This window comes from Salmo trutta, chromosome 25, assembly GCF_901001165.1.
Source record: "Salmo trutta chromosome 25, fSalTru1.1, whole genome shotgun sequence".
Lineage (NCBI taxonomy): Eukaryota > Metazoa > Chordata > Actinopteri > Salmoniformes > Salmonidae > Salmo > Salmo trutta.
Genome location: NC_042981.1, coordinates 42,626,563 through 42,650,469, shown reverse-complemented (window position 1 = coordinate 42,650,469; position 23,907 = coordinate 42,626,563). Strand labels below are relative to the sequence as shown.

The window sequence follows — 23,907 nt, the reverse complement described above, 5'->3', positions numbered from 1 at the left end:
GAATCCCCGAGCTGACAAGGTAAACATCTGTCTTTCTGCCCCTGAACAAGGCAGTTAACCCACTGTTCCTAGGCCGTCATTGTAAATAGGAATTTGTTCTTAACTGACTTGCCAAGTTACATAAAGGTTAAATAAAATAAAAAAAATCTAAGATACGAGAGTGCATACATTTGTAGTGTGTGTGTGTGTGTGTGTGTGTGTGTGTGATCCTTGCAAGAATTTAACCCACGACTCACCCGAGGTGGCGAGCCTTCCTGTTTTGAGAGGAAACGGGACCGTCTCAGAATGGGTGGAGCCTCCCCCTCCCCCAGTTTCATCGTAGACTCCCAATAAGTGAGCTCAGAGGGGCTAAGGAAGCCATCCTTCTTCATACTCTCCTGGTGCCCGACTGGATCATTGAAACACAAGGGCGAAGTCGCCTTTATACTCCAAAGCTGAGAGAGGCCCATTGTCTGTCTTTCAACTGTTACAAAAGCTTACAATACAGGTACATGGAGAGCCAATACATACACTACCGTTCAAAAGTTTGGGGTCACTTAGAAATGTCCTTGTTTTTTAAAGGAAAGCACATTTTTTGTCCATTAAAATAACATCAAATTGATCAGAAATACAGTGTAGACATTGTTAATTTTGTAAATGACCATTGCAGCTGGAAACAGCAGATTTTTTTATGGAATATCTACAGAGGCCCATTATTAGCAACCATCACTCCTGTGTTCCAATGGCACGTTGTGTTAGCTAATCCAAGTTTGTCAGCGCAAACGGGCTCTAACCAGAATAGAAAGAGGAGTGGGAGGCCCTGGTGCACAACTTAGCAAGAGGACAAGTACATTAAAGTGTCTAGTTTGAGAAACAGACACCTCACAAATGCTCAACTGGCATCTTCATTAAGTAGTACCCGCAAAAAAAACTGTCTCAACGTCAACAGTGAAGAGGCGACTCCGAGATGCTGGCCTTCTAGGCAGAGTTGCAAAGAAAAAGCCATATCTCAGACTGGCCAATAAAAATAAAAGATTAAGATGGGCAAAAGAACACAGACACTGGACAGAGGAACTCTGCCTAGAAGGCCAGCATCCCGAAGTCGCCTCTTCACTGTTGACATTGAGACTGGTGTTTTGCGGGTACTACTTAATGAAGATGCCAGATGAGCATTTGTGAGGCGTCTGTTTCTCAAACTAGACACTTTAATGGACTTGTCCTCTTGCTCAGTTGTGCACCGGGGCCTCCCACTCCTCTTTCTATTCTGGTTAGAGCCAGTTTGCGCTGTTCTGTGAAGGGAGTAGTACACAACGTTGTACGAGATCTTCAGTTTCTTGGCAATTTCTCGCACGGAAGTGTCTTCATTTCTCAGAACAAGAATAGACTGACGAGTTTCAGAAGAAAGTTCTTTCTGGCCATTTTGAGCCTGTAATCGAACCCACAAATGCTGATGCTCCAGATACTCAACTAGTCTAAAGAAGGCCAGATTTATTGCTTCTTTAAATCAGCACAACCGTTTTCAGCTGTGCTAACATCATTGCAAAAGGATTTTCTAATGACCAATTAGCCTTTTAAAATGAAACTTGGATTAGCTAACACAACGTGCCATTGGAACACAGGAGTGATGGTTGCTGATAATGGACCTCTGTACGCCTATGTAGATATTCCATTTAAAATCAGCTGTTTTCAGCTACAAGTGTCATTTACAACATTAATGTCTACACTGTATTTCTGATCAATTTTATGTTATTTTAATGGACTTTTTTTGAAATTTTCTTTCAAAAGCAAGGGCATTTCTAAGTGACCCCAAACTTTGAAACAGTAGTGTATGTCAAATGAAAAATATTTAGTTAAATGCAAACATTGCTCTGCTCTGGACAAGATGGCCAAATATTTGGAGCACGGTGATAAGACTATTATCTATGAGAGTCGTTGCTGTCGGTTCGATTCAATCACAGACATACCAAGAGCCTCTCTTACCTAGACCATGCGGAAGAATAAGGGACTCACGTTGGCCCTCCAAGGAGTGGGACCTGTGCCCCCTCCAACCCCCGGAGAGCCGCCCGCTGCTCTCCCGGTGGACAAACTGGCCACAGGTGATGTGCATCTTGTGCAGGGCGGGGTGCACCCCCCCAGGCAGCATGCGGGGGTTGTGGGGGAACATGTGGAATCTGTGGCTGTTCCCCACGATAGACTTGTACACGCTGCGCTTGTTGCTCTGGCTCTGGTTGTAGGTCTGAGGGGAAAACAAAATATGTCCGACAAAGAGTTGGTGGTTGCAGATTAGGGGGTGCGCACTCAAACAAAGAGCGTTTCAAAACGTAGTCAAGATTATTTGAAGCTATTTCGTGCTTACAATGCATTCAGAAAGTATTCACACTTTTTCCACATTTTGTTGCGTTACAGCCTGAATTTAAAACGTATGAATTTTTGATTTGTCGTCACTGGCCTACACACAATACCCGATGATGTCAAAGTGATTTGCTTAACAAGTCACATGATAAGTTGCATGGACTCACTTTGTGTGCAATAATAGTGTCTAACATGACCTTTTAAATGACTACCTCATCTCTGTACCAAAAACACATACGATTATCTGTAAGATCCCGCAGTGAATTTCTAACACAGATTCAACCACAAAGACCAGGAGGTTTTCCAATGCCTCACAAAGACGGGCATCTATTGATAGATGGGTAAAAATAAAAAAAGACATTGAATATCCCTTTGAGAATGTTGCAGTTAATTACACTTTGTAAGAGGTATCCATACACCCTGTCACTACAAGGATACAGGCGTCCTTCCTAACTAAGGGATTTCACCATACGGCCAATGGTGACTTTAAAACGGTTAAGAGTTTAATGGCTGTGAAAGGAGAAAACTAAGGATGAATCAACAACATTGTAGTTACTCCACAATACCAACCTAATTGACAGAGTGAAAAGAAGGAAGTCTGTACAGAATAAAAAATATTCCAAAACATGCATCCTGTTTGCAACAAGGCACTGAATTAGTACTGCAAAAAATGTGGCAAAGCAATTAACTTTTAGTCCTAAACACAAACTGTTGTGTTTAGGGCAAATCCAATACAACACACACTTCTAAAAACATGTTTTCACGATTTATGAGGTATTGTGTGTAGATGGGCGAGAGGATAGATATATATATATATATATATATATATATATATTTTTTTTTTATCCATATTGAATTCCGGCTGTAACACAACAAAATGGGGAATAAGTCAATGAGTATGAATACTATCTGATGGGACTGTATCTGTTAATTCTAGAGGCAACTGTAGAGCAAATGTTTTTGCGGTTGATCAATGTGACAAAACAAGGATAAGCATGGATTCTTAAAGCAGTGCCAGGTAACAAAGTGCACTTGAGGATGTTTGGTCTATCTTCGCATAACAAAGGAAACCAATCTAAAACGGTGAGATGCCTGGGAAGGAGCCAGACACTTGTAAACACTAGACAGTGAATCCAGAGCCTAAAGCCGTCAGACACAAAAGACTGGATCCGTTTGGGGGTTGTGGAATTTGGTATTTTGAAAAAGTGGAAACACAGCTAGGTCTGGAGCACACTTTGTACCTCAGTCTCCCCCTCTCTATTCAACTGTCTAAATAAATAAATATGAGGAAAAATAAGGACATTCCATTGACCTGGTCCTAGTGCCGTCTTGCTAACCCCTATGTTAATTGTCATGCCAAACATAAACACGTTTGGTATGACAACAATCATAGGAAAGACCATAGAGGTACAGCACAAACAGATGTGGGACCATTCCTAAGATTCCAAAGGCAGGAGTTGTTGCTCACTCTCTCCTCTCGTCCCTCGGCCAAGATGACCACTATGCGGCCCTGGCGTTTGCGTCCGGTGCGGCCCATGCGCTGAACCAGGCGGATGGGACTCTTCTGGGCGTCGAAGCACACAATGAGGTCCACCTCGCCTATGTCCAGTCCCTCCTCACCCACGCAGGTGGACACCAGGGTGTTGAAGCCCCCCTCCCGAAATCTCCGCACCACCTTCGGTACAGAAATCGATACATTTTATCAGGATGACAGAAATTTTCACTGTGCCTGTATGTGAAGTCAATCACAAGCATGTATGTCTGTGCTGTCAAGTCATGTGGTTCTAATGATTTAGTGGGTAAGAGCATGGTTATAGCAACATGTGGGTTGTGGAATCGATTCCAGCATGGGTCAGGGCCACAAATACTGAATATGAGTCACTGAATGGTGCTGAATGACCATATTTGCACGCACGCACGCACACACACACACACACACACACACCTGTGAATATATACTGTACTTTGTTTGCATCAATAAATTACTGAACCCTTATACTGGTAATTGAATCCAGCACAGTTTAGGATTAAGGTAAATGTTTCCTTATAGAGCAGCTCTCATGAACTTTGAGCTGAAGGCACAGTGCTACTGTACTCTGTGACATCATGTCCTCAGTGCATCAAGGAGTTGAAGAGGAACTGAGCAGGCCTATGCATTAACTGCAAGTCTCTGTACAAAACAGAACCCTTAAAATATTCAGGAGTCAGGACCAATGCAATTTATCGACGATTTGTAGAGGAATAATACTTATGAGCAGCATAACATTTTGTGCTAAAGTACAATGGGGGGGGGGAAACGACCAGCTAGTTCTTCAAACGCAACGTTCCTGTAAGTTAATGGTGGGTGCTACATTTAGCCTAGAGGCTAACAGTTTAGCCATTCAATTGATTTGCTGGTGGTTTTTGAAGAACATAAAATATATAATTTATATATAATCTTTACCTGAACTGGCTCAGTACTGCTTTCTTACTTTATCGTAATCGCCTTAACTTCTCCATTTTATACAGGCCTACCTACATTATGTTATACCTATGGTACAGGTGTGAGTGTTGAAAATATATTTCTACCAGCAAACCAGTCTCCCATACCCTACCTATGCAAATTAATCAACAAAACTCTTTGGGTCTCCTTAACGTACATATTGTCATGAATTTTACTTGTGATTTCAACTTGAATGTGTTATTGTGTATGTATTGTAATATCCATGTATTTCAGTATATTTGACTGCCATGTGGATATCAGTACATTTAAATAAATAAATAAATAAAACAAAATAAAATATTGGCAGCTCACCAATCACACACTAGGATGTGTCAATTATCTAAGCTAAGCATACACTCTGTCTGCCAGTCAGGAATAGAGAAAGCTGAGGACCTGAGAAGACAAGCCTAATATGGTCAATGTTGTAGCCATCTCCAGGACACAGAAAAAACCTTAGCTTCAGTCAGAGCTGCTAAGCAACCACATTTTTGGATAACATTGAGTGTTTGTGCCGTTTAGCTTTGCTCAATACAGGTATTTGGGAGGCACTTTCCAGTGTGTCCTTTGTTGGTTCATTTGGACCAAATCCCAGTACAAGTGCAATGTAAACCAAGCCATGTTCATCAAATAGTACCCTTTTTAATGACGTTATCCTGGCGTTACCATGAGCTTGTGTTATCGGTCTTGTCACCTGGTGTGACAGTGGCACATGCATTGTGTTTTTTAGTATTTATCAAAATCAAATCACATTTTATTTGCCACAAGCGTCAAATTCAACAGGTGTAGACCTCACAGTGAAATGCTTACTTACAAGCCCTTAACCAACAATGCAGTTTTATGAAAAATAAGTGTTAAGAAAGTATTTACTAAAATAAACCGTTTTTTTTTTTAAATAATTAAATGATAAATTATTATTTTTAGAGCAACAGTAAAATAACAGTAACGAGGCTATATACAGAGGTTACGGGTACAGAGTGTGGCGGCACAGGTTAGTCGAGGTAATATCAGACATTTTATTGAAGAGATAGGACGCATAGAAGGAGATAAGTGAAAAGAGGGGTTGTAACAAAGCAGCGGTAGGTCTGGGATTCAAAGCAACACGGCCACACTCACAGGCCTATGTACTGAAGGTGGTGGTCCAAAAGGGTTCTTCGACTGTACACATGGGAAAATCATTTGAAGAACTCTTTTGGGTTACAGGTAGAACGCTCTGTGAAAAAGTTTGTCAAAGGGTTCTTCCATGTGGACAATCGAATAACCATTTTAGGTTCTAGATAGAACATAGTGTTTTTACCTCCAGCTGCTCCTTCTGGGTGAACCCTTTGACCCCCTTCCCTGCCGAGGCCTGGCCCATAAAGGTCATGACTTTGACCAGGGGCAGGTGGCGATTTAACATGGCGGCAATCTCCTGCACACTCTCCCGGAACGACGAAAAGATCATCACTCGTGTGCTCACTTCCTGGGGCCCAGAGCCTGGACCAATCAAAGAGGAGAGGGAAAAGAGAAAGAGGTTACTTACAACCAATGGAAAGGGGGCACCAGCGCTCACTTCATGTAGTTGGAAATTAAGTATACGTCTTAATTTCCTTTTAGGCAACATTTCCTACTGAAATACACACTGCATACATTCGGTTAGTGCCTTCCTCAGTGCGTGTGTGCTCTTACAACCGATCAACTGCTTATTAAGTGCATCTGCTACTACTCAAAGCAAATACGGACGAACAACATCTGGAGCACACCGACTTTAACCATGTCATTCATTCCTGCCGTTTACCTCGGCTCTAGTTAAATATCTTAAAAAGTTGAGTCATCGCTAAGAGTCGAGTGCAGTTAGTTGCTACTAACAAGAGAGTAAATTACCAGTGCTGGAGCTCTCAGCCCATGTTTTAAAGTGCCCTAGCACTACCTCCTCAAGCTTCTGCAGTTTGGGGTGGCTGTAGATGAAGGGCTCCTCGGGGCCTGGAAGCAAAGCGCAATACACGGCAATCAGGTCAGTCAGGGCCCACGACACCCTTCGTAATAAACATTCACAATTAGGAGAAACATTGGTAACGCTTGTTTTTTTACAGCCAGCTGTTGAACAGGTAGTTATTTCGAAATGACTTGTTACAACGGTAATTGACTAATAATTGTGTAATAATTACACTCCGGTTTCTTTGAGATTCATTGACACAAGCATCACTATGCACCATTTGGTACCAGGTAGTAACCAAATTGTGTTGTATTCTTTCAGGTAAGTACCAAAAAATACTTATTGTTAGCACAGTTTCTTAGTATTCACCATGTAAATACCAGGAAAGTACCAGCCTGGCTGTGAAATAAAGTGTTATCATGAGGCTTCAAAAACTGTAGGAACGGGGCTGTAGGAACGGTATCCTACCGGTGGGCTTTACAAACATGGCCTCCATCTCCTGGTACAGGTCCATGAAGGTGGCGTTGCGCTGTAGCTCGTTCCTGGCTCGAGACTTCTCTTGAGTTGGCATAAATAGAGAAATCACCTGAGCAGAATGCTAGCTATCACTTATAGAGTGAGTGAGTGAGTGAGTGAGTGAGTGAGTGAGTGAGTGCACGTAGGGAGGTGCCTCCTACCTACCTTTGGTGCCATCCATGATGCCCTGGACATAGAGGAAGAGGGAGCGCAGGCCCATTTGGAGCAGCAGCTCGTAGCCATGGTACAGGCTGATACACAGGGCAAAGTCCCCCTCCAGAGCCCCATGCAGAGCCCCCTGTTAACAGACAGGACCACAAAGATAGGCTTAATGTGTGTAGCTTGACTTAATTTGACAGCAAGACATAACATGACGTAACTTGACATCGATTTGCAAGTCAATTTGACATTGGATTTCCATCGCAAAACAGCAACGTGTTGGTTGATCATAGAAGAAAATGAATAGGGGATACTGAGGACATTCCTGCTCCAAAAAAGATGAGCATTGGTTGGCTACGTGTTACAAAATGTTCATAAAGTTATTAAAAGTATAGCCTTTCTCTGTGTGTGTGTGTCGTGTGGTGGTGGTGTGTGGTGGCACTGTGTGCCTGCATGCGTCCGTGTGTATACCGCACCGTGACGTGGGGCGGAGGGTTCTTGCGGAACTGTTCCCGGGACAGGATGAGCTGGTACTTGGTGAGGGAGTGCAAGTTGCGGTGAGACATCGCCCTGTTCTGGATCAGACGGCCCATGAACCGTTCCAGTACCTGGAACAACAACGGGCGACACAGACTGGATAAGTTGAGCGCCTATTTCATTTACATTTTTTACATTTTAGTCATTTAGCAGACGCTCTTATCCAGAGTGACTTACAGTAGTGAATGCATACATTTCATATTTTTTTTTTGTACTGGCCCCCCGTGGGAATCGAACCCACAACCCTGGCGTTGCACACACCATGCTGGCGTTGCAAACACCATGCTCTACCAACTGAGCCACAGGGAAGCAGGGAACAAACGCAATACAAAACCGAAGAAGGCTCTGCAATTATCTGTTCCCTATTTCAGAGTGAGGCAGATTTATTTTATTTTTGTGGCCACAATATTCATATCCTTTAATCTTCCCAGCAGGAGATTGAAGTCTCCAACAGGAAGCCCTGGAACCAGTGTGACTGCAATTATTCAGAATAAGATAAGTCAAGTATAGGCTGGTATAGAAGAAAAATAAGAAAATAGTGCTTTGTATGGAGTCCTCGATTCACATAAGTCGGTACTCACATTATTTACAGAACCGATAATTCCAGTGACATTTTACATCACAAAAGCATATTAGATAGATACCAATCTAAGATATTTTTGCCACACACAAGACAAACGCATTAGGGAGGATTTCCCCCAATCAAGGTGAGGATTTCAACCGATTGGACATAGTAGTCATAGACTGTTTTCTCTGCTACCGCACGGCAAGCGGTACAGGAGCGCCAAGTCTAGGTCCAAGAGGCTTCTAAACAGCTTCTACTCCCAAGCCATAAGACTCCTGAACATCTAATCAAATGGCTACCCAGACTATTTGCATTCCCCCCTGCCTCTTCTACACTGCTGCTACTCTCGGCTATTATCTACGCATAGTCACTTTAATAACTTTACATACATGTACATATTACCTCAATTACCTCGACTAACCGGTGCCCCCGCACATTGACTCTGTAACGGTACCCCCTGTATATAGCCTCGCTATTGTTATTTTACTGCTGCTCTTTAATGATTTGTTACTTTTATTTCTGACATTGTTTTTGTATTTTCTTAAAACTGCATTGTTGGTTAAGGGCTCGTAAGTAAGCATTTCACTAAAGGTAAATTAAAACTGTAAATTCAGTGCATGTGACAAATACAATTTGATTTGTCCAATCCAGCAGGCATGAAGATGACTCTAAATTAAGTTGTTCAGTTGTAACGGCTGTCTTCTGAAATGAACCAAGGCGCAGCAGGTATGTGAATACTCATTTTTTATTACCAAAACAAAAGGAGTAGAGCATCCACAGGAACAACACAAAAGGGTGACACCAGTGACAGTTCTGCAGGCTATAAAAGCAGTGCAAAAAACAACCACCCACAACCCCACAAGGCAAAGTAGGCACCTTATGTGTGACTCCCAATCAACCACAACCCTCTACAGCTGTGCTTGATTGGAAGTCACACGGCCAAAATCAATGAAACAATAACAAACACACACTCCCTTCTGCCACGTCTACTGGTCAGGATGTGACATCAGTCTTTCAACGGCTGGCCTCAAAACTCGCTCTTCCCAAATCCGAAAAGCAAAAAGCCATTTTGGGGGATTGGTTTGATTTAGGTCTATTCTCTCTAACACAATCAATCTAACGCTTAGAAATAAAAAATCTAAACATTCCCAGATGCCACAATTCAACAATGACACCTGGGTCGTGTTCATTAGGGAAAGGGGGGTACCTAGTCAGTTGTACAACTGAAATGCGTCTTCCGGATTTAACCCAACTCCTCTGAATCAGGGCACCGCGACGGAATAATGAAAAATGTATTCAGTTTGGCGCCTAGTGAACACTGCAGATCATAGGCCTTTATTAATCAGCACATTCAAAATCACAATTGAATGAAATATTAATGTAAGTAATGGGGCACAAATGTAAATGAATGAGGTCTTATTTCTGAGGGTATCTAATGGAGGGATATGTCTGTAATCTAGCACTGTGCACTGTGGAGACGTGCGCCAGCTGGGACCGAAGCCTTTGAATGCTTCAAATAGGCTTTTCCACAAATCATTACATAAAAGGGATTAGGGGATCAAATTAAAATCAACCTCGTGACAAACTGGCCCATCTACCTTTTCAACAGGGCCAGGGTCAGATATCAAATCAAAGTTTATTGGTCATGTAAACAGATTTGCAGATGTTATCGCAGGTGCAGCAAAATGCTTGTATTTCTAACTCCAACAGTGCAGTAATAATACCTAGAAAACCATACAAAACAATATGCACCTACTCAAAAAGTAAAAATAACGAAATATATCAATATATAACGGTGTGTATACAGTACATGACTAGAAATGTGTGTATAGCAGCAGTTATGTAGGATGAGCTATGACTAGAATACCATATATACATATAAAGTGGGTAAAACGGTATGTAAACATTATTAAAGTGACCAGTGTTCAATGACTATGCATATAGGGCAAAGCAGTCTGAGGTGCTGGGTAGAGTACCAGGTGTAGCCGGCTAGTAACAGCGACGAAGGTTCAGAGCAGGGTACTGAGCGGAGGTCGGCTTGCGGTGACTGTTTAACAGTCTGATGGCCTGAAGCTGTTTATCAGTCTTTCTGTCCCAGCTTTGGTGCACATGTACTGTCTCCTTCTTCCAGATGGTAGCGGGGTGAACAGGCTGCGGCTCGGGTGGCTGAGGTCCTTTATTCTTGGCTTTTCTGTGATACCGGGTGCTGTAGATGTCCTGTAGGGCAGACAGCGTGCCCTCCATGATACACTATATAGACAAAAGTATGTGGACACCTTAAAATGTGTGTATTCGGCTATTTCAGCCACACCAGTTGCTGACAGGTGTATAAAATCGAGCACACAGCCATGCAATCGCCATAGACAAACATTTGCAGTAGAATGGCCTTACTGAAGAGCTCAGTGACATTCAACGTGGCACCGTCATAGGATGCCACCCTTCCAACAACTCAGTTCATCAACTATCTGCCCTGCTAGAGCTGCCCCGGTCAACTGTAAGTGTTGTTATTGTGAAGTGGAAATGTCTAGGAGCAACAAAGGCTCAGCTGTGAAGTGGTAGGCCACACTAGCTCTCAGAATGGGACCGCCGAGTGCTGAAGCACGTAAAAACACTCACTACGAGTTCCAAATTGCCTCTGGAAGCAATGTCAGCACAACAACTGTTTGTCGGGAGCTTCATGAAATGGGTTTCCATGGCCGAGCAGACGCACACAAGCCTAAGATCACCATGCGCAATGCATGAATCACACTTCACCATCTGTGATGAATCACGCAGTCCGACGGACTAATCTAGGTTTGAAGGATGCCAGGAGAACGCTACCCCCCCCCCCAATGCATTGTGCCAACTATAACGTTTGGTGGAGGAGGAATAATGGTCTGGGGCTGTTTCATCGGTTTGGGCTAGGCCCCTTAAAGCTACAGCATACAATGACATTCTAGTCGATTCTGTGCTTCCAACTTTGTGGCAACAGTTTGGGGAAGGAACTTTCCTGTTCCAGCATGACAATGCCTCCGTGCACAAAGCGAGAGCCATAGAGAAATGGTTTGTCGAGATCGGTGTGGAAGAACTTGACTGGCCTGCACAGAGCCCTGACCTCAACCCCATTGAACACCTTTGGGATGAATTGGAACGCCGACTGCGAGCCAGGCCTAATCGGCCAACATCAGTGCCCTACCTCACTAATGCTCGTGGCTGAACGGAAGCAAGTCCCCACAGCAATGTTCCAACATTTAGTGGAAAGGCTTCCCAGAAGAGAGGAGGCTGTTATCGCAGCATAGGGGGGAAAGGGGGCTATCTAGTCAATTGTACAACTGAATGCATTCAACTGAAATGTGTCTTCCGCATTTAACCCAACCCCTCTGAATCAGAGGGGTGCGGGGGGCTGCCATAATCGACATCCACGTCTTCGGCGCCCAGGGGAACAGTTCTGCTCAGGCGCAGAACAACAGATTTTTACCTCGTCAGCTCAGGGATTCGATCCAGAAACCTTTCGGTTACTGGCCCAACGCTCTAACCACTAGGCTACCTTCCGCCCATGATTTCAGAATGAGATGTTCGACGAGCAGGTGTCCAAGTACTTTTGGTCATGTGGTGTACATTGGGCTGACAGCACCACCCTCTGGTTGTGGATGGTGCAACTGCCATACTTCCACCTCCTGAGGTTGAGGAGGTGCTGCTGCGCTTTCTTCACCACACTGTCTGTGTGAAGGGACCATTTCAGGTCGTCAGTGATGTGCACACGAGGAACTTGAAGCTTGTGACCCTCGACACAAAGTCCTCATCAATGTGGATGAGGGTGTGCTCTGTCTTGGGGGGGGGGGATATTTGTGTTTCTAACTTTCTCACTCATCATTATTCACAATTAACTCAGGATTATCTGTAATCATGGTAGCACCCACATTAATGTAGAAGTGTTTCGAAACATATTCTGTTCTTATTTACAATAAAAGTGACTCCAAAATGACAATACATTATTTACCTAGGAGCTAGGAACATAAGCATTTCACACCAGTCATAACATCTGCAAAATATGTGTACGCGACCAGTAGAATTTTATTTAATTTGAATGCTGCCATCTATCCACCGTTTTTGGTTTGGATAAGTTCTAACAGTGGGAGCAACACCCTCTGCGCACTTCCTGATGAACCCAGTCACGAGTCAGTGTATACGTCGTTACTCTTCTCAAAGATAAACCGTCCTTACTACGGGGGTTTCCTGTTTAAGTTTCTGCCTATAGGTGGGAAGGCGCAGAATGGAGGCGTGATCGGATTTGCAGAAAGGGAGGGTGGGGGAGGGCCTTGCAGCCGCTCGGAAAGGGAGATTAGCAATGATCCAGAGTATGTGATGCGCGTGCAGCACAGGAGATGTGTTGATAGAATTTTGGTAGCATTTTCTTCAGATTTCCTTTATTAAAGTCCCCAGCTAAAAAAAATGCGGCCTCAGGATAAGCGGCTTCCAGTTTGCACAATCCAGCGAAGTTTCTTGGGAGACGTTGTGGCATTAGCTTGCGAGAAAATATACACGGCAGTGACGATGACGATTTGATGTTGAGGTATTCCAGATCGGGAGAATAAAGGACTTGACGTTACTGTACGGACTGTACGTTACCACAATCTCACCATGAAACAACATTTTGGGTTGGGTGAATTACTGGAAACTGACTACTAGGCCTAACCCCCCATGGCTCTCATCGCAGACTCACACGCTAGCTGGAAGCACGCTACACTACTCTATTGATGGCGCCGACAGACATGGCAGCTCTGCTACTAGCTCCAAAGCAACTTTGCAGTATTTCTTGTTATTTCTTACATTATTAGCACAGAACGTTTGTGTTATTACATACAGCCGGAAATAACTTTTTGGATATCAGAGCGGCGGTAACTCACAAGCATTCTGACCAGAAATATGACTTCCCAAATTGGATCCTTTGTTTGTATCCCCCAAGGCAATTGCACTTATTCCAGTGGCTGTTTCAAGACGCCGCCAGTGGAGAAGAGGTATTTGGAGAGGACTTGAAGTCCGACTCAGGAGACGTGCACACCATCCACCACTTCAGAGTATATTACTCACTAATGTTCAGTCCATGGACAATAAAGTAGACGAGCTCAGGGACTGTAACATACTCTGTTTCACAGAAACTCTCCGGATATACTGTCCCCAGCCATACAGCCAGCTGGGTTCTCAGTACATCGCGCAGACAGGAATAAACAACTGTCCAGGAAGAAGAAAAACATGTATGTTTTATGATTAACTAGTCATGGTGTGATTGTGATAATGTACAGGAACTCAAGTCCTTTACCTCACCAGCAAATGCAGACCGTATTACCTCCCAAGAGAATTCTCTTCGGTTATAGTCACAGCCGTGTATATTCCCCCTCAAGCCGATACCACAACAGCCCTCAAGGAACTACGCTGGACTTTGTGGATTTGGAAACCACATATCCCTGAGGCCGCATTTATTGTAGCTGGGGACTTTTAACGCAAATTTGAGGAAAACACTACCAAAGTTCTATCAACACATCAACTGTAGTACTCTCACTGCTAAAACTCTCAACCACTGTTACTCTCCCTTCCGGGATGGCTACAAAGCCCTCCCCCGCTCCCCCTTCGGCAAATCAGATCACGACTCAATTTGGCTCCTCCCTTCCTATAGGCAAAAACTCAAACAGGAAGTTCCCGTGTTAAGGTCAATTCAGTGCTGGTCTGACCAATCAGAAGCCTTGCTCCCGAATAAACTAAAAACACCTTCGCCCGCTTTGAGGATAACACAATGCCACCCACGCAGCCCGCTCCCGGGGACTGTGGTCTTTCATTCTCCGTGGCCGACGTGAGTAAGACATTTAAGTGTGTTAACCCTCGCAGGGCTGCCGTCCCATACGGCATCACTAGCCGTATCCTCAAAGCATGCGCAGACCAGCTGGCTAGAGTGTTTACGGACATATTCAATCTCTCCCTATCCCAGTCTGCCTTCCCCATTTGCCTCAAGATGTTCACCATTGTTCCTATACCCAAGAAAGCAAAAGGTAACTGAACTAAATGAATATTGCCCTGTAGTTCTTAGAGAAGCTAGTTAAGGATCATATCACCTTCACCTTGACACCCTAGACACACTTCAATTTGCATACCACCCCAATAGATCCACAGATTATGTATTCGGAAAGTATTCAGACCCCTTGACTTTTCCCACTTTGTTACTTTAACAGCCTTATTAAATAAAACATTTCCTTCAACAATCTACACACGATACCCCATAATTAGTTCCTCTCTGGAGATGGGAGAACCTTCCAGAAGGATAACCATCTCTACAGCACTCCAATCAGGCCTTACCCCCTGGGCCCCTGAGTGGCACAGCGGTCTAAGTCACTGCATCTCAGTGCAAGAGGCATCATTACAGACCCTGGTTCGATTCCAGGCTGTATCACAACCGGCCGTGATTGGGAGTCCCATAGGGTGTCGCACAACTGGCCCAGCGTCGTCTGGGTTTGGTCGGGGTAGGTCGTCATTGTAAATTGACATGCGTAGTTAAATAAAAAAGGTTACATTTAAAAATGAAAAAAAACAAAGCCTTGTTATTGTTATTTGATTACTTAATTATTTAGCACGTATTTTATTCACTCCATTTTCTTAAAAACGGCATTGTTGGTTAAGGGCTTGTAAGTATGCATTTCCATATTCGGCGCATGTGACAAATACAATTTGATATACAGTGCATTCGTAAAGTATTCAGACCCCTTTACTTTTTCCACTTTGTTACATTACAGCCTTATTCTAAAATGTATTAAATTGTTTTTATTTTCGTCATCAATCTACACACAATATCTCAATGACTGACTAAAAAAACGGAAATATCACATTTACTGTACATAAGTATACAGACCCTTTACTCAGTACTTTGTTGAAGCATCTTTGACAGCGATTAGAGCCTCAAGTCTTGTTTGGTATGAAGCTACAAGCTAGACGCAACAATTCTACTCTGAAGATCCTCTCCAGCTCTGTCAGGTTGGACAGAGAGCGTCACTTCACAGCTATTTTCAGGTGTCAAGATTGTGTTCAAGTCTGGGCTTTTGCTGGGCCACTCAAGGACATTCAGAGACTTGTCCAGAAGCCACTCCTGCATTGTCTTGGCTATGTTCTTAGGGTCGTTGTCCAGTTGGAAGGTGAACCTTCATCCCAGTCAGAGGTTCTGAGAGCTCTGGAGCAGGTTTTCATCAAGGATCTCTGCACTTTGCTCCATTCAGCTTTCCCTTGATCCTGACTAGTCTCCCAGTCCCTGCTGCTGAAAAACATTCTCCCATCTCCACTGAGGAATTCTGTCAGAGTGACCATCTGGTTCTTGGTCAACACCCTGACCAAGGCTCTTCCCGCCCGATTGCTTAGTTTGGCCGGGCAGCTAGCTCTTGGAAGAGTCTTGGTGGTTCATTCAAATGCTGCAGAAATGTTTTGGTACCCTTCCTCAGATCTGTGCCTACACAATCCTGTCTCGGAGCTCTACGGACAATTCCTTAGGAGCACACTCTTAAAGGGAGTGCTCCTAACCGCAGCTTGTTACCTGTATAAAAGACACCTGTCCACAGAAGCAATCAATCAATCAGATTCCAAACTCTCCACCATGCCAAGACCAAAGAGCTCTCCAAGGATGTCAGGGACAAGATTGTAGACCTACACAAGGCTGGAATGGGCTACAAGACCATCGCAAAGCAGTTTGGTGAGAAGGTGACAACATTTGGTACGATTATTCGCAGATGGAAGAAACACAAAAAGAACTGTCATACATTCACAAAAACAGTACTATTGTCACTATTAAACATGTATAATGTACTTGAGCTACATGAAATCCTAGGCTGTGAATAATGCTAATGCCATGTGTGAAAATGAGGGGCTAGCCTAGTAAGATGAGTGCTTGTAGCAGTAACATGACGGATGTCACTTAAAGCCCTTGATCCGTTTGCCCCTCATGGCCAGTAGAGGCGCTTTTAAAATGATTTAACAAACCCTAATCCAACAGATTACCACTCTGCAGGCCATTTTGGCAGGCATCTGCATGCGGGGTCACTGTTCATATCTGGTGACAAGTCAGTGGAAAAACGAAATGGAAAAAGAGTTACATTTCAATAAAACTTTATTCATCCCCGAGGAACAATAATTGCTGTGCATACAAGGAGAGGGAGATAGGGCTGATCAGGGGTCAGTGAATGTTCAGGTCAACCCAAGTTTTGAGCCCAAAAATATATTTTTTTATTATTGTTGGACATAAACAAAACACCTGGAAATCAGCTCCAAGTGATTTTTATTTAAGACATCTGTTCAAGTATCCCCATGCATATTAGAAATTGTATACAAATGTAAGCAAGGTTTGAAATTGTTTTTGTCAAACATATGTTTGCTCTTCTTGAGGTCAATTTGCCATCATGTTCCTGCCACCTGACCATCCTCTCAAGGGAAAAAACAATTTAAAAAAATCGGCCCGTGGCTTAATCTAGTTGATGATCCCTGCCATATAGCCTACAAAACCCCAGGTTGAAAGACACTGTTCTGTTCTGGAGAATGTGAATATTTTGTCCTGAATTTAACACCCCTGTAAGGTTAACATGAGGCAACAACACTGAGTGACCCAATTTCCCCTGTCTGCATGTACAGTAAAACAAAGGATAGGCCTCCTATTGCACACACAAGCCAGGCGGCTGGCTGTACTGCGACCAGATTTGTACCCAGAACTGCTTATATTTCTGAAAGGAAACTGAGCAAAGTTGTGCCTGACCTACTAGGTCGTCTGGAATGCAGACTGGGTTTGCAGCAGGCAGCCAGCAGCAAAATTACAGAGGGCTGAAAGGGTACACCCAGACTGGGCTGTCTATGCTGCTGTCACCAGAGTAAAGTCAAAACCTTTGAGCCTAAATAGTACTACTGCTGTTCAATCTACATTCTAGGTATCCTGAAACAGGAAAAGGGCTTTCCCCCAAACTGTTGCCACAAAGTTGGAAGCACAGAATCATCTAGAATGTCATTGTATGCTGTAGGGTTAAGATTCCCTTCACTGGAACTAGCCCGAACCATCAAAAACAGCCCCAGACCATTATTCCTCTGCCACCAAACTTCACACCTGGCCTATGCATTGGGGCAGGTAGCGTACTCCTGGCATCTGCCAAACCCAGATTTGTCCGTCGTACTGCCAGATGGTGAAGCATGATACAACGCGTTTCCACTGCTCCAGAGTCCAATGGCGGCAAGCTTTACACCACTCCAGCTGACACTTGGTATTGCGCATGGTGATCTTAGGCTTGTGGTGCGGCTGCTCGGCCAAGGAAACCCATTTTATGAAGCTCCCGACTAACAGTTCTTGTGCTGACGTTGCTTCCAGAGGCAGTTAGGAACTCGGTAGTGAGTGTTGCAACCCACCACTTCAGCACTTGCTGGTCTCATTCTGTGAGCATGTGTGGCCTACCACTTCGCGGCTGAGCCATTGTTGCTACTAGACATTTCCACTTCACAATAACAGCACTTACAGTTGACCGGGGAAGCTCTATCAGAGCAGAAATGTGATGATCTGACTTGATGGAAAGGTGGCATCCTATGATGGTGCCACGTTGAATGTTACTGAAGTTCTTCAGTAAGGCCATTCTGGCAATGTTTGTCTATGGAGATTGCATTGCGCTCAATTTTACTGTCAGCTGTGGCTAAAATAGTCAAACCCACTAATTTGAAGGGGTGTCTACATAATTTTGTATATATCGTGAATCGCCCATAAGTTAGAAAAAATAAAAAATAAAAATCAAGATATGATTATTAGGCCATATCGCCCAGCCCTAAACACAACCCAGGTTGAAGTAGGCTAGTGTCAAAGCCACAGGTTACAAATAAATGCCCATTTGTTTGGATGTGTAGGCTGCCGAGTTACTTTAAGTAAATACCTGCAGTCAACTTATGCAATACGTTAGATAAGCCTAAAGATTGCATTCTTCATTTCACCGGTCACATAACTTTTCATTAGGAAGTTTATCTGTAGTCCCCAGTCAGTGGTATTTGTTTTCAAGCACACAACGACGAGAGAACGGCGCCTTGCGTGTCACTCACTCTTGTGCAGCATGCACCAGGTGACGTAGTTAATATCGAATTCACAACTAAATGTTTGCCAGCTATTTTTTCCCCTTCAGGATTTTTGAAATTCTCCTGCGACCCCCTTTTTATATCAAACGACCCCTAGTTTGGAAACAGCGACTATAGCCTAAAATAGGAAACCAATACTTCTTGTACTACTACTAGCTACAGTCATGCCATAGGGGTCTATATTTCAGCACCTTGGCCTCTGCCTCAACTAGTTTGACTTCTATTAAGCAGGTTGGCAGGCAACACAACATTTTTCTGAATCTATGGCGCACAAGTCAGGATCGGAAATGTAAGAAAATGGGGTGTTTTGTTAGTAGCACTACAGCATTGTCATCAAGCATACAGCTTAACTCCACATTTGGTTTTTACTACAAAACAAAAGCGCCATATTCACATATGTTGGGGTGGTGTTATAGATGATGAATATGAAGTAGAAAAATTGAGTGGTGTAAAGCTCGCCACCATTGGACTCTGGAGCAGTGGAAATGCGTTCTCTGGAGTGTTGAATCACGCGTCACCATCTGGCAGTCCGACGGACGAATCTGGGTTTGGAGGATGCCAGGAGAACGCTACCTGTCCCAATGCATAGTGCCAACTGTAAAGTTTGGTGGAGGAGAAATAATGGTATGGGGTTGTTTTTCATGGTTCGGGCTAGGGCCCTTACTTCCAGTGAAGGGAAATGTTAACGCTACAGCATACAATGACATTCTAGACAATTCTGTGCTTCCAATTTTGTGGCAACAGTTTGGGGAAGGTCCTTTCCTGTTTTAGCATGACAATGCCCCCTTGCGCAAAGCGAGGTCCATACATGGTTTGTCGATCTAAAGCATAAAACAATCCCCATAACAATACGGCAGTTTAAGATATAGATATATATTTATTTATTTATTTATTTATTTCTTTTCATTGGATGAGTCTCAATCCACCATGTCCAACTGTCACACTTCCGCATCTGTGGTGGAGGCAGTTTGCATGTTTTTAAAAAAATACACTGGTACAAAACATTAATGAACACCTTCCTAAGATTGAGTAACCCTCAGAATAGCCTAAACTTGTCGAGGCATGTTGACTCCAATGCTTCCCACAGTTGTCAAATGTCCTTTGGTGGACCATTCTTGATACACACGGGAAACTGTTGAGCGTGAAAAACCCAGCAGCTTTGCAGTTCTTGACACTCAAATCAGTGCGCCTGGCACCTACTACCATACCCCGTTAAAAGGCACTTCAATCTTTTGTCTTGCCCATTCACCCTCTGAATGGCACACATACACAATCCATGTCTCAATTGTCTCAAGGCTTAAAAATCTTTCTTTAACCTGTCTAATTGAAGTGGATTTAACAAGTGACATTCACCTGGTCAGTCTCATGGAAAGAGCATGTTAATGTTTTGTCCACTCCATTTTTTACCTTATATTATGATGCATGTCCATAAGTTGGAAGTTAAAACTTTTCAAAACAGCTTTTTTTCTGAAATCTAGAGCCATAGTCATTATGTGCAATTCTATAAAGAATTTTTTTTATATACAGTGGGAAAGTATTCGGACCCCTTGACTTTGTCCACATTTTGTTACATTATAGCCTTATTCTAAAATGGATTAAATATAAACATTTCCTCTATCTACACACAGTACCCAATAATTACCAAGCGAAAACAGTTTGCATTTTCTTTAATATTCAGACCCTTTGCTATGAGACTCGAAATTCAGATCAGGTGCATTCTGTTTCCATTTGTATTTATTATGGATCCCCATTAGCTGCTGCCAAAGCAGCAGCTACTCTTCCTGGGGTCCAGCAAAATTAAGGCAGTTTATACAATTTTAAAACATTACAATACATTCACAACACGCCCTCAGGCACCTACTCCACCACTACTACATATCTACAGTACTAAATCCGCATGGGTGTGTGTGTGCGCATGTGTCTGTGCCAATGTTTGTGTTGCTTCCCAGTCCATTGATCAGAGATGTTTCTACACCTTGAGTCCACCTGTGGTAAATTCAATTTATTGGACATGATTTGGAAAGGCACACACCTGTCTATATAAAGGTCCCACAGTTGACAGTGCATGTCAGAGTAAAATCCAAGCCACGAGGTCAAAAGGAATTGTCCGTAGAGCTCCGAGACAGGATTGTGTCGAGGCACAGATCTGGGGAAGGGTACAAAAACATTTCTGCAGCATTGAAGGTCCCCAAGAACACAGTGGCCTCCATCATTATTAAATGGAAGAAGTTTGGAAAAACCAAATCTCTTCCTAGAGCTGACCACCTGGCCAAACTGAGCAATCAGGGGATCAGTCAGTACTTGGTTGATGCACCTTTGGCAGCGATTACAGCCTGGAGTCTTCTTGGCACACCTGTATTTGGGGAGTTTCTCCCATTCTTCTCCACAGATCCTCTCAAGCGTTGTCAGATTGGATGGGGAGCGTCGCTGCACAGCTATTTTCATGTCTCAACAGATGTTCGATCGGGTTCAAGTCCGTCTCTGGCTGGGCCACTCGAGTGGTTGTGGATGGGTTATTAGCAATTGCGGACGGGTGAACAAACCGCTGATCCGCGCATCATTAATAGTGACCCAGCCAAATGCATGAGCCTGAGCCTTTGTGTCTGTCCCAGTGTGGGGACGTGCTTTATGAGAAACGCCACTATGAGAAGGCCCACTGGGCGTGCATCACGGTTCATGAGGACACCTACAAGCAGAGCATCTGTTACGGTTTCATGAAGCTCATGAGATACATCTGCCAGCAGAACTCCTCAGGTGAGTCCAAAGCAGCCTTTACAGTAGTCATTGAGTGTTTATTCTTCGAACGTCATCCTTGTTTAGCCAAATCTACTGCAGACTCTTGGTTGTTCATGTCCTGTCCTTATCTGGGTATGACCATCCCTATCCTGACGGTGATCCGCACGGACGAGAACCACTCCGTCTTGTCCAGTGACGTCACTGTGGCCTACTACCTGCCCACAGAATACCAAGCCCAGCCACCCCAGCCTTCTGACATTGAAATAAGCCTTGAGGAATGGCCTGCCACTATTGTATACACAAGGTAGGAGTTTGCGATTATTTTGTGCTGCCTGATACATTTTATGACAATACAATATGGAAGTAGATACGTTAACATCAAATTGTAATCATTACTGGAGCCACTTTGTCAGCTTGAGGCATGAACAAGTTCAGTTTCTAGCAAACTGTTTAGGACCTGCAGTTAGCCAAGAAGTTAGCTTACTGGGAATCTTGGAACCAAATCTCATGTACGTAACTAGCTAGCTACTCTATTGGACACAAACATTTGTTAAGTCAGTCACAAGAGACTAACTAGCTAAAGTTATTTACATTATTTCAGTCAAATCAGCCACCACTCCAACACTTTTTGCTAGACATATGGTTGCATCATGCTTCCAAATATGACAAAGTGGCTCCAATTGTGTTTCCATTTAGCCTATTGTGACCTTCACTTTCATGGCATATTGTATTGGACAATCACATTGGAATTTATACAGCAGAATGAGTAGGGAGGTTAAAATACCTTAAACGCACAGCTCCATTACTTGAATCAAATCTCATTAGATTCCTATGTGCCCCTTTATCGCTCCAGGGCCTTCGCTGGTGCTACGAACGAGGTGACCATCATCAACGAGATCCGCACCATGGCAGAAGTGCTCGACTCCCCCGCCATATGCGTGAATGGCTCATTCATTGTCGCCGGCTACAAACACCCCGAGGCGGTAAACCGACAGAACGAGATTTGGTTCCTGGAGCAGCCTTGAGGGCCAGCCTAATCTTGATCTCTCCTCCTGAACTTGACCCACCCAACACCCCGTCCTTATCTGACCCTACCAATTCACCCCTGATGGAAACCCCTTTCCATTTTAGAGAGAGAAGAGACTTTGGGACTTTGCTGAAAAAGGTCCTTATTACCAGTTCTGTGAAAGGCTGCATCATCTGGGTCCATTAATCCTCTAGAGTCTAAACCTGGAAGGGGGGGGGGTTCTACTAAGCTAACATATGGAATTGTTTTAAGATGGTCATAGGATCATTTAGATATTCGATTTTAGGACCCAAAAATATTGTTATTTGCTGAAACATTGAATTTGGCCTTACTGCTATTAGCCCATAAACATTGAATTACAGATTCATACAAGGAAAAACATAGTAAAACATCTACAGGAAATTTGTTTTGAAGTGTGTCTTATATCCGAGAGATGAGATCAGGAAACGGGTTATATTTTGACACATTTAACCCCTTTTTTTTTTAGGCACTAAACTACTTCCATACACACGTGTACAAAACATTAAGAACACCTTCCTAAAATTGAGTTGCACCCCGCATTTTGCCCTCAAAATGCCTCAATTCGTCGGGACATGGACGAATTGAGTGTCGAAAGCGTTCCACAGGGATACTGGCCCATGTTGACTCCAATGCTTCCCACAGTTGTGCCAAGTTGGCAGATGTCCTTTGGTGTTGGACCATTATTGATACACACAGGAAACTGTTGAGCGTGAAAAACCCAGCAGGTTGTAGTTCCTGACACAAACCGGTGCACCTGGCACCTACTACTATACCCCTTTCAAAGGCACTTAAATCTTTTGTCTTTCCCATTCAACCTCAATGGCACACATACACAATCCCAGTGGTGAAAAAAGTACCCAGTTGTCATACGAGTAAAAGTAAAGATACCTTAATAGAAAAGGACTCAAGTAAATGTGAGTCACTCAGTAAAATGTTACTTGAGTAAGTCTAAAAGCATTTGGTTTTAAATATGAAAAGTAGAATGTAATTGCTAAAATATGCTTAAGTATCAAAAGTATAATTTCAAATTCCTTATATTAAGCAAACCAGACGGCACCACTGCACAATCCATGTCTCAAGGCTTAAATCCGTCTAACCTGTCTCCTTCCCTTCATCTACACTAATAGAAGTGGATTTAACAAGTGACATCAATAAGGGATCATAGCTTTCACCTAGATTCACTTGGTCAGTCTGTCATGGAAAGAGCAGGTGTCCTTAAATGTTTTGTACACTCAGTGTATACTATATTTAACTTCCATTCATTTTTAGCGCAAAACCACCATGTTTGAGTCTCACCTTAGAGGGGTCATAGTTTGTAGGCCAAACACTAGACCGTGAGAAGACCGATTTTTCGGGATGTCTCATGATCTGATAAAAACAGCTGTAGCTCTGCTACTTTTCACCGCAGCTGCGCAAGGCCGATTTTGGCGGATGCGGTGGATTGAGACGCAGCCCAAGCAAAAATATATTTCTAGCTTAATTTTTATGGGGATTTTTTTAATGCTAATTAGATTTGT

The 23,907-nt window shown here is 43.5% G+C and overlaps 1 protein-coding gene across 4 annotated transcripts in view; it reads right to left on the bottom strand.

Moving 5' to 3' along the window:
- Positions 1–23,907, bottom strand: part of fancm (FA complementation group M) — a 61,882-nt gene that overhangs the window by 32,980 nt on the left and 4,995 nt on the right. For 3 of the 4 annotated variants that reach the window (XM_029714050.1, XM_029714051.1, XM_029714052.1), the window contains exons 5-12: positions 7,877–8,008; positions 7,407–7,539; positions 7,194–7,283; positions 6,674–6,772; positions 6,108–6,286; positions 3,800–4,006; positions 1,960–2,215; positions 237–388 (exon numbers count right to left, since the gene is read on the bottom strand). In XM_029714050.1, coding sequence (XP_029569910.1) covers positions 237–388; positions 1,960–2,215; positions 3,800–4,006; positions 6,108–6,286; positions 6,674–6,772; positions 7,194–7,283; positions 7,407–7,539; positions 7,877–8,008 — 1,248 coding nt within the window. The remainder of the gene's footprint in view (positions 1–236; positions 389–1,959; positions 2,216–3,799; positions 4,007–6,107; positions 6,287–6,673; positions 6,773–7,193; positions 7,284–7,406; positions 7,540–7,876; positions 8,009–23,907) is intronic. The other variant, XM_029714053.1, reaches the window with a different exon arrangement.